Source organism: Delphinus delphis, chromosome 5, assembly GCF_949987515.2.
Source record: "Delphinus delphis chromosome 5, mDelDel1.2, whole genome shotgun sequence".
In the NCBI taxonomy this organism is placed as follows: Eukaryota; Metazoa; Chordata; class Mammalia; order Artiodactyla; family Delphinidae; genus Delphinus; species Delphinus delphis.
This window is the reverse complement of record NC_082687.1, coordinates 77132824-77144882: the sequence shown is the minus strand read 5'-3', so window position 1 is coordinate 77144882 and position 12059 is coordinate 77132824. Positions and strand designations below refer to the sequence as shown.

The 12059-nt window shown below is 42.0% G+C and overlaps 1 protein-coding gene across 1 annotated transcript in view; it reads right to left on the bottom strand.

Annotated features, from left to right (window-relative positions):
- The window catches only part of RELL1 (RELT like 1), a 62735-nt gene that overhangs the window by 28151 nt on the left and 22525 nt on the right, over positions 1-12059 (bottom strand). Inside the window, exon 2 of the mRNA XM_060012717.1 lies at positions 3507-3728. Within this exon, the coding sequence (XP_059868700.1) occupies positions 3507-3728 (222 nt within the window). The remainder of the gene's footprint in view (positions 1-3506; positions 3729-12059) is intronic.

Genomic DNA, 12059 nt, shown 5'->3' with positions numbered 1-12059 from the left:
CCATGGCTGCTGAGCCTGTGTGTGCGGAGCCTGTGCTCCACAACGGGAGAGGCCACAACAGTGAGAGGCCCGCGTACCGCAAAAAAAAAAAAAAAAAAAATTGGGTAATTATTCGTCTGTGTTTTTACAAGACTCTTCTTTTAAATGTACTTCTAAATGATCTAAATGTTGGTCGCAGTTAATTGCCTACAGACTCAGTTTACTTTGAGAGACTCTGCACATAGGATAGTCCTTGAAAAAAAAGAATCAAATCTCCACTCTGGAACTGATCCTTATAATTTGCTTCCATAACACAGGAAGGAAGAGGGAGGGTTGATCTAGCTCGCAAAGAATGAATCAAGGTGTGCGGTGTCCTACCCGTGTATCTGGAAAATGGTCTTCTCCATCCAAGCTGCTTGCTCTCGTGAATACGCATGTTTGGTTGCACAGTGCACTTGCTAATGGCTAAGCCGACCGACAGAGCATCTAGGAAGGAGGAGGGGGAGGCCCCGCCTTCTGTTGACAAACCCTCAGCCTTGGTTTGCTCATAAGCTCAAACATGACTCATCCTGCGACCGTGCTCTCTCTCTGGCTCAAAGGTCAGTGGGGGTGGGAAAAACCAACAGGGCAGGCAAGCTGGCAAGGAATGAAGAAGCTCCCGCATTCTGCCCTTGGGGCCGGCTTGAAGGCTGACCTACTCCAACTGTCACCTTTCTGCAAAAACTATCCTTTGAGAGGCTGAAAGGGATAAGGAGAGTTACCTACTACTCCCCAAGGCCCTAAAGGGTGGTTGGAAAGTAACATCTGTGGAGAAAACAGGATTTCATCTCTCAGCGTTTTCCAAACACAATCCAGCAACTCCACTTTAAGAGGAAAAGCTGAGACGGTCTGAAGTCAATACGAAAGCACCAGCTCTTGCCACATTTTCACTGCAATGTTCACACAACCTCTTAATTAATAAACATAGACTCTAACCTCGTAGATTTAAGATAGAACTCCCCCAGCAAAAGTAACAGCACAAAACTGGTGAGACGTATTCAGTTTTCCCATTGTTCTTATTGGAATCTAATTCAATAATAGTAAGGGTTAATATTTACTGAGTGGCCATGTGTGACAAACACCAAATATATATTCTCTATAAATTTCACAATAATCTTACAAGGTGGAGATTACTGTTCTCACTTAAATTAAAATTTTAATTAAATTAGTATTAAATTAATGAAATTAAATTTAAGTTAAATTATACATAGCAGCATATATAACATATGTAACTTGCCCGAGGCCACAAGGCAAATAAGAATAAATGATTTAGTAGGTATTTAATAAATGAAAGCAAGGTTTATAACTCTAGGTGTGCTTCCTGTGAAATCCACAGAGACACTATACCACACCATCTGCCTTTAAGATGGATCATTTTGTAAAAGTTGGCGAGGATGTGGAGAAAAGGGAACACTTCTGCACAGCTGGTCGGAGTGTAAACTGGTGCAGCCAGTGTAGAAAACAATATGGAGGTTCCTCAAAAAATTAAAAATAGAAGTACCCTATGATCCAGTCATTCCATTCCCAAAGGAAATGAAAACAGGATCTTGAAGATTTATATGCACTCCCATGTTTATTGCAGAACTATTCCCAATAGCCAAGATATGGAAACAACCTAACTGCCCATCAAGGAATGAATGGGTAAAGAAGATGTGAGATATATATATATATATATATATATATATATATATAATGGAATAGTATTCAGCCATGAGAAAGGAGGACATCCTGCCATTTTTGACAACACAGATGGACTTTAAGCACATTATGCTTAGTGAAATAAATCACACACAGAAAAAGACAAGTACTGTATGTTATCACTTGTATGTGGAAACTAAAAAAGCCAAAGTTGTAAAAATAGAGAGTGGTTACCAGGGCATAAGGGATGGGGAGAGAGTGAAATGGAGCAGGGCCCTGTGGTCTATACGCCCACGTCCTCTGCCTGCCTTTTGCCTGTGGAAAAACTTTAGCCAAAGAATAAGTTTAATCAGAGAAGTGAGAAAATGCAGAAGCAGAGAAAAGCAGTCAAGCAGGACAAGACAATAATAGTCACTAAGCAAAGTCAAGCTAAAGCAAGGACCTCTAGTTCCTTCTCAAGGGCTGTAGATATTCTGAGCCGTATCCTGCGAGCTGTCTTGTAGATACTGAAAGCCCCACCAGGTGGAAGAAGTTAACTACATGATGACCAGGCTGTAGCCACGGACATAAGCTGCCACAATTCTGAGAATTGGCCTCAAGGAAATGGGAAAAAACTGACCCTGGAAAGATTAACTGCACTTAAAACAATCAAGGGCTTCCCTGGTGGCGCAGTGGTTGCGAGTCCGCCTGCCAATGCAGGGGACACGGGTTCGTGCCCCGGTCCGGAAAGATCCCACATGCCGCGCAGCGGCTGGGCCCGTGAGCCATGGCCGCTGAGCCTGCGCATCCGGAGCCTGTGCTCTGCAGAGGGAGAGGCCACAACAGTGAGAGGCCCGGGTACCGAAAAAAAACAAAACAATCAAGATGGGCTTCCCTGGTGGCGCAGTGGTTAAGAATACGCCTGCCAATGCAGGAGACACGGGTTCGAGCCCTGGCCCGGGAAAATCCCACATGCCGCGGAGCAACTAAGCCCGTGCACCACAACTACTGAGCAGCTACTGAGCCTGCGCTCTAGAGCCCGTACTCCGCAATCAGAGAAGCCACCGCAATGAGAAGCCTGCGCACCACAACGAAGAGTAGCCCCCGCTCTCTGCAACTAGAGAAAGCCCGCGCACAGCAACGAAGACCCAAGGAAGCCAGAAATACATGAATAAAATAAATAAATTTATAAAAAACAAAACAAAAAAACAATCAAGATGACACTGGTCAGACCACCACATGACCAATTTCAAGATGACTGTCAGAGCTGACTGTGCTGTTTCTTCATGTAGCTCCCTCCCTTCGTCTATAAAAGCTCTTTTACCCCCTGATGGTCAGGGGCGAGGGGTAGTCAGCCTTTGGACAGGAGTCCATTAACCCTCTCCCCTCACCCCCCGGTTGCCAGCACCCAAAATAAACCACCAACGTGGCCTTATTATTGGCTTTTGAGCAGCGAGCAGCCAGACACCACCTTCGGTTACAATAGGGCAGATGTTGCTTAAGGGTACAAACTTAGAACAAATAGTAAATAAGCCTTAGAGATCGAATGCACAGTATAGTGAATATAGGCAAAAATATTGTATTATAATCATCAAACCTGCTCAGAGACTAGAACTTAATGATTTCCGCCACTAAAAAGAAATGACAATTACGTACTGTGATAGAGGTGCTAAATATCGCTACAATGGTAATCATATTACAATATACAAATGTATCCGATTGACGTGTTGTACACTTTAAATTTACATAATGTCAATATATAAAAAAAGATGGATCATTTGCCTTATAGAGATGGAAAATATACGTTACTGGTTTCTGATTTAAAAATCGTCTGCACTCACATTCCCATAAAAAGAAGCCAGGTGATTTACCTATCTTTTCAACCTTTTCTTCTTCCACGTCTTGCTCAGCTTCTGTTGTACAACGATAGCCTTTCTTCTTAAGCAGGTGGCAGATGAGAACGCCGAAGAGACCCATGATGAAGAACACAGGGACAAGTGCGTACGCAATGTATTCTGGGTGTCCATTTCCATTGTTCGTGGGCGAGGGCGTCGTCTCAGTTCTGGAGTGTAACGGGCGGCTGCCATCATTGTCTGAGGAAGAAACATGCACAGCTGCATCAGACGTCTACTGGGGACAAGGAAACTCCGACAACCTTGGGAAATGTTCCTGTTAAATGTCAGTCTGCTTCCAAAACCACGGGCCACGCAGAGACTGGCAGGTCTGGCAGGACAGGCACACAGGCTTGTGCTGAAACAGTCTTGAGTTCCCATCCTGTCCCTGCTACTCAGCACCTGGGTCCCACCCTGGGTAATTTTTTTTTAATCCTCTCCAAACCAGCCTCTGCTTCTTCCTCTAAAAGAGTACCTACACAGCGTGGAGTGAATGTACAGAGTTTCAGTGAAGGGTCCACACAGAGCAAACACACCATCACTAGGTGGTATCACAGCAGACTACCCAGCGGTTAAGAGCACAGACTCAGGAGACAGTGTGGTCACATCCTGGCTCTACCGCTTAGCAGCTGTGTGACGCTGGATGATGACTTAATCTCCATGCCTTGGTGTCTTGTAAAATAGGCACACTAATAGTAGCTACCCACCCTTCTAGGCTTGTTATGAAGATTAAATAAATGAATACATGTAAAACATCCAGAACCATTTCTACAACAGAGTAAATGCTCAGCTTGGCTCAACTACATGCCAGGCACCATTCCAGGCATCTGGGACATACCACTGAGCAAAACAAAGATCCCTGTCCTCATGGAGGGTATGTCCCAGAAAGATTTAGTAAACTGACAGATCTAGTGTATGAAAAAAGAGAGAAAAATCCACGACGGCATCAAGTTTTGGCCCAGGGATACAAACATAAAAATGGAAGCACATGCATTTGTTTATTTGTTTACTAACCCAAATTAGCATTTATGGCATGCCCATTATATGAAAAGCACCAGCTGGGAGCTGGAGAGAGAGTGGAAAATAACACAGCATGACCAACGCCATCTTGGAGCTTGTAGGGTAGTATCGGAAACAGGCACTAAACAAGTGAACAGCTGGGCAGGCATGAGAGATTGGGAGAAAGGCCGAGGAAGGTATGCATGGGGCATTAAAAGAAACAGTAATAGTGGGGACCTATTTTATGACATGGGGCAGCTGGGAAGGGGGCATCTTTGGGAGAGAAGGAGACATTTGCTTTTGGACAAGTCAAAATGCCACATGGACTTACGCCAGAGGCAGCCGGATATCTGGGCCCAAGAGCATGCTACGTAGGCTCTCAAGAAGTTCCCATATATGAGGAACTGAGTCACATCTATGAAGGAGTGAGACGGAAAAACAGTGAGCCCGGCTCGTACAATCATAAGATACGGCCAGTTAAGATAACGGAGAAAGAGCCGACTGTGTGGAAAATCAACAAAATACCAGTTCACACACATAAAATGAGAAGGGAGTTATCAAACAAAGGAGAAGGGACTTCCCTGGTGGCACAGTGGATAAGACTCCACGCTCCCAATGCAGGGGGCCCAGGTTCGATCCCTGGTCAGGGAACTAGATCCCACATGCATGCCACAACTAAGGAGCCTGCCTGCCACAACTAAGACCCAGCACAACCCAATAAACAAATAAATAAATATTTTAAAAAAACAAAAACAAAGGAGTGGGTCAGGTAGGATGTGGACTAAAGAAAAATGTGGGATTTCACTGAAGTGAAGTCTCACTATTTGGGATACTCAGATTCTGAAGTAATAAAATAAGCTTTTCTACATCATGGAAATTCACACATATTGCTTGAGAAACCCAGAAACTGGAAAGCTAGATGCATTTAACTATAAACTCTCTCAAGAGTATTTTGATGAAAAAAAAACCAAAAAATACCCGTGTTGTAATGATTACATGGGGACAGAGACTAGGTGTGAAGTGACCACATTTCTTTACTGCAGCAAATAGTATCAAACAGAAGCCACAGGACAAAAGGCTCTCTCTCTCACTCTCTCTCTCTCTCTCTCTCTCTCTCTCTCTCTCTCTCTCTCTCTCTCTCGCTCGCATGGAACTATCCATTATCTTTGAACATGAAAGGAAACTGCTGGTTTCTCAGGTTTGTAAAAGGTTGCATTCATTATTTTATCATGCAACCTCTAGAATTTGGCATAATCTATATATTTTTTCTGATTTCTCTTCCAAGAATATAATTAATAAATGAATGAATAAATAAATAAGAGAATACACACACACACTTCCCTAAACATATGCAAATATATCATCTAAATTAGGGTTTAACCTCAAGATTTACTTTCAGTAAAACCCAGAATATTCAACTCCTTTTATAATTCTAAGTGTGTTATTTATTAATTCCTTTTTAAAAACACATATGCCATGCAACAGGAATAGGTAAAGTAGGCAACATGCTAAGACTGAAAGAGTTTTACTCAGAATTGTGGTCTGTTTCAATCTGGAGGTGATAATAAATTCTCTTTGGGAAGCAGTAGAAACAGAGATGAAAGCAGAGGGGCTCCAAATTGGAGCCAAACAGCTCCTCCTGAATCAGGTGGTTGAGAATGTGTGTTCATCATTAATTTGACATCTAGCAAAGCCTTGCAAATACTATGTATTTACAGTTTGTGATTTACAAACATATTAGCAGTCATTTAATTTCATAATTATTGCACCATGGAAAAAACTGAAGAAGATATGAATCTAAATTAGTGAAACATGAATTACAGAGATGCACTGTAGTTAAAAAAAGGTCAGGGCTTCCCTGGTGGCGCAGTGGTTGAGAGTCCGCCTGCCGATGCAGGGGACACGAGTTCGTGCCCCGGTCCGGGAAGATCCCACATGCCGCGGAGCGGCTTGGCCCGTGAGCCATGGCTGCTGGGCCTGCGTGTCCGGAGTCTGTGCTCCGCAACGGGAGAGGCCACAACAGTGAGAGGCCCGCGTACAGCAAAAAAAAAAAAAAAATGTCAGACTGCCTGGCATAAATAACAGCTTGGCCAATTACTAGGCATGTCACCTTGGGCAAGTTTTTTAACTGCTAGGTGCTCAGTTTCCTCATCTGTAAAACAGAATCAAAATGATTGTACCTTTCTATGATGACTTTAAGACATGTCCCCAAATTCTTTGGCACTGCTCCCGTGGAGAGGTGAGGTCTATATCTCCTCCCCTTGAAGATATATTCTGTGCTTTGCCTGACCAATGGAATATGTTGGAAGTGATATTTTGTCAGTTTCTAAGTCCCAGGCCTTAAGAAACTGACAGCTTCCGCTTCCTATCTCTTGGGACACTTGCTTTTGGAAGCCAGCCACCATGCTGTGAGGAAACCCAAGCTCCCCCAAGAAGAAAAATCAATAATAGTCATCAACATGACAACTATGTAATTGAGATATCTTAGAAGTAGACTCTATAACCTCAGTTGATGCTGCATGGAGCAAAGATGAGCCATTTCTGATGAACCCTGCCCAAACTGTAGATTCAGGCAAAATAAATGATTGTTATTGTTTTAAGCCACTGAGTTTTGTGGTAATTTTTTATATAGCAATAGTAACTGGAAGACTACTTCCTAAAGTCATTGTGAGGATTAAATACATTAACATGTAAAACACTTAAAAGGGTATGTAGGAAAAGATAAGCACTATAAAAGTGTTTAGGCATCACCTTGATAGAACTACACTATCCAATAGGTAACCACTAACCACAAATAGTTACTTAAATTTAAATCAATTAAAAATAAATAAAATTTAAAATTCAGTTCCTCAGTTGGACTAACCACTTTTCAAGTGCTCAATAGTCACACGTGGCTAATTGCTTCCATATTGGACAGGTCAGATGAAGAACATTTCCATCATTGTACAACCCTGTTATAGACTGTAAAGAATCACTGAAGAGCAAAATGTTGACTGGAGACTCTACTGTGATCTACCTCAACAATTTAATTAAGAATAACTTTTAAATCACAAAGTAACTACTCACAATTAACACCTAAGATATTTGTTAACTGAGGTAGGCTTAGCTTTCCTTCAATTTACACTAATAATTTGCTTAGAGATACTGTGTCCACCTTTTTTCTTTATCCCCTGCTGACTCATACCTGAATTCTGAAAAAAATATTTATTTGAGTCCAAATTAATAGTAAAGGTTGTCATAGCATTATTTATAAAAGTCAAAAAACAGCAACGACCTGCATATTTGATAATGGGATAATAATAAAATATCTAAGTCAATCATTATCTATCCATTTGATGGAATAACACACACCATTTAAAACTATTTATGAAGATTTTGTGAAGATATGGAAACACACATGATTCAGTGTTGAATTTTAAAAAGTTGGATTCAAAATCTTACATACAGTATGCTCCAACTAGTAAAAAAAAAAAAATGCATGAAGGCATAAAACGTACGAGAAATGACCAAAATAATAAGTGATTCTGGGTAATTGAATAATAGGATAATTATTAATTTTATTTTTATGCTTTTCTGTAGTTTTCTAAAATTCTTACGTATGTATTACTTTTGTACCAAGGCGGTAGACGCTAAAAAAAAGAAAAAGATACAGAGCAGAGGTTGTCAGCCATTTGGGAGTCACAGATCCCTTTGTAAACCTGTCCAAAATTGTGCCTCCAAGTTCTACAAGCTCTAGATGCTAGGTTCATATAAAGGCATGTGATTTGATAAGGATGATTCCCAAGTTTCTGCTTGAGTAACATGGTGGACATTGGTGCCATTCATTGAGATGAGAAATACCTGAAAAAAAATCAAGTCTGCATGGTGCTATGGGTTGAATTTTGCCTCACCCCCAATTCATATGTTGAAGTCCTAACCCCAAGTGACTATATTAGGACATAGGGTCTTTACAAAGGTATAAAATGAAGTCATTAGGGTGGGCCCTAATCCCATATGGCTGCTGTCCTTTAAAAAAAGGGAAATTTGGAGATAGACAAGCACAAAGTAAAAACACCATGTGAAGGTAAAGGCAGAGGTCAGGATGATGCTTTATAGAAGCCAAGGAACATCAAAGATTGCCAGCGAACCGTCAGAATCTAGAAGAGAAGCACTGAACAGATTCTTTCTCACAGCCCTCAGGAGAAGAAACCCTGCTGACCCTGATCTTGGACTTGTAGCCTACAGAACAGTGAGTCAATAAATCTCTCCTTTTTAAGTCACCCAGTTTGTGGTACTTTGTTTCAGGGGCCCTAGCTCATATACTTGCGTGGAGAAGACAATAGCACATGTTCGGTTTTGAACATGTAGTGATAAAGGTAAGCACGGAGACACCCAGATGGAAATATCCATTGAGCAACTGGATCTACTCCATGAGGACCTGAGGAAGAGAAGCCAGGGTTCTACCTTAGAACAGAGAAGAAGTTTCCAGGAGGAATCAGCAGTCAGCTAGGTCAGATGCTTCAAGAGAAAGTAGCTAAAATAGGAAGGAAACATAAAATGGTACATCCACCATGGAAAACAGTATAGCGCTTCCTCAGAAAACCTAAAAATAGAACTACCAAATGATGCAGCAATTCCATTTCTGGGTATCTATCCAAAAGGAATGAAATCAGGATCTTGAAGAGATAGCTGCACTCCCATGTTCTCTGCAGCATTATTTACAATAGCCAAGACTTGGGAACAACGTAAATGTTCGCTGATGGTTGAGAGGATAAAGAAATGTGACATATACGTATAATCGAATCCCATTCAGCTTTAAAAAAGGAGGACATCCTGCCGTAAAGGACAACAAAGATGGACCTGGAACACATTATGCCAGGTGAAATGAGCCAGTCACAGAAAGACAAATACTACATGATTCCACTTACATGAGGCACCTAAAGTAGTCAAGTTCATAGAAAGAGAGTAGAATGGCGGTTGCCAGGAGCCAGCTTTGGCGGGGGCCGGGGTGGGGGGGTAGTTGCTATTCAACGGAGATAAAGTTTCAGTTATGCAAGATGAATAAGTTCCAGATATTTGCTGTACAGCATTGTGCCCTCGGTTAACAATACCGTATTGTGCACTTAAAAATTTGTTAAGAGGGTAATTCTCATGTTAAGTGTTCTTATCACAATTAAAAAAAAATAAAGAGAGAAACACCCTAAGAAGAATATTTAGAAACAGTATTGAGAAAAACTCAGACAAATTGGGCCACATAGAAGTTCCAGAGAATACACAGAAAGCCTTTAGTTGCTGAATCAGAAAGTAACTTGAAATTTTTTTAACTTTCCCCTTGTTGCACTTTGCTCCCTTTCTGTTTCCCCATAGTTTCTTGAAGTAACTTAAAATCCTAAAATAATCTTTAAAATCCTAAAATACATACATACATCATATATAAAATGAAAAAATAAATAAAATAAAATAGGAAGGAAAAAACGGTTGGCAGGAGATCTTTGTGGCCTTGGAGGGACCAGTTTTTCATAGACCAGAAGGTGAGGCTAGATTCCCTGCGTTGAAGAGCAGAAACAGCTCGGTTTGCTCTTTCTAGAAGCCCACTATGGGCGTTACGAGTAAGGGAGTTCACTTTCAGCGTGAAGGGAAGAAATTTTTATTTGGAGTTTTGAATTTTTTTAAAGTGGCTGAAACCAAAGTGTTTATTTACATGCAGAAGAAGCCAAGGAGCAAAAAGGAGATGGATTAAAAACTTGAATAGGAAAAAAGATACTTCGTCCTGAGGCAGGGTGTCCATGAGTTTGTTCTTTACGTGGATGGAGGGAAGGTGAGCAAACAGATGCCTGAAGATGAGAGATGGCATTTCTTGAGAACTAGAGGGGCCAGAGAAGAAGAGGGGCTGACGGAGACAGTGAGGCTTAGTGGAGAAACAGAAGGAATGTGAGAGGCCAGTGAAAGGACTGCAAGGCCATTCGGGGCACAGCTGAGATGTGCACCCCAAACCTGTAACTGGGTTAACTCATGCAGGGTGGGCCACCGAGCAGGAAAGAGAATAAGAGACCCAAGGGAATCAGACACGAGGGATCAGGGTCAGAATGGAAAGCAGGCTGAACCAGAGGCAGGAAGGGGATGGTTTCAGGTGGGAGTTTTCCAGAAGTGATGGAAGTCCAGCTCAGACCAATTTGTTATACCTCTGTAACTACTAACAATAAGCAACACCACATTTATGAAGCATTTGCAATCCAGCAGTAAGCCAAGCAGGGAATCTTCACAATAAACTTATGACATAGTTACTGCTATTCTCCCCACGTCACAGATGTGGAAAGGAAGCACAGAAAGGTCAAGGAGCCTTCCCAAGGTCACAGAGCTACTACCTGTCAGTGGCTGGATTCAAACCAGGCAGTCTGGATCCTGCCTGCTTGGACGCTGCTTCCTCTTACCTGAGCTGAGGTCATCATTTACCAACTCTTCTGTTAAAATGCTAAATGTTGGTTTGCTCTTATATTTCACAACTTAGATTAAAGGCTCCCCACATCGCAAAACTATGGATTCCAATTAGCACAGCAGGAAGGAGGATGTTTTGAAAATGCCCACCACCAGACCTCAGAGCAGCCTACCCGATGAACAACTGCAAAACTCTATTTGTCCCCCCTCTCTGACCTCCCTTCCAACTCCCAAATCACAGCCCACCTTATGCAGACCACAACCTCGGGTCCCTCAGCCTCTTCAAAACAAGCCCATCACCTCGTCTCCAGTATCCTCTGCACACAGCAAGAGCCATAGAAACAGAGAGTTCTCAGCTCTTACTGATAAAAGTGATTCTCCTCCACATTACAAGTAAAACAGGTCCAGCAAAAGCCAGCGGTTATCAAAATCCTTAGCGTTTTTCTTAGACCCAGCCAGGTTTGGTTAATTCACCGTATTTTGAAGACCCACTACGTACTGTGTTTTGCCAAGATCCTATTGACAAAGTCACAAAAGAAGATGTTACATAAAAAACATTAAGACAGCAAGAAACTGAGGAAGAGGTATGAGGAATGGCCCAAAGTCAACCCAAAAAATCAAAAGCAGTTTTCTAGCTTGGATTCCAAGTAATACTTGCATTTCCAACTGACCCCAATGGTCAGAGGAGCTGAGAAGAAATGGCGCAGAAATGGCATTCCTTAAACCCAGTGGGCTTAGCTCGAGGGTTGCTAAAATACACATAATGGGGATGACGGTAATAACCTGAGACTCCAGATAAGGAGGCCCTTGTGACTTCTCCCAAGCAGCTTTGTTCCAACCAGGGCCAAGAGCATTTTGATGGTTCTGATAGCAATTCTTCCTCTCCTATCAGGAAAGGGTGTACATTCTCAGAAGCTAGGGTTTCCCAGCAGTGACCCAACAACTCTGTGATGGGAAAAGGACTTGGCTGGTAAGTAGATAACCCACTAAGCTTGGCTGGAACCTTGCTTTTAAACACACAGATACACACCCTATTTTTTTTCAGCAAACATTCAAATCACAGTACCCAAAAGTAGTCTATTTTTGATTTAGATTACTGACTAAGATAGCTAGATATGC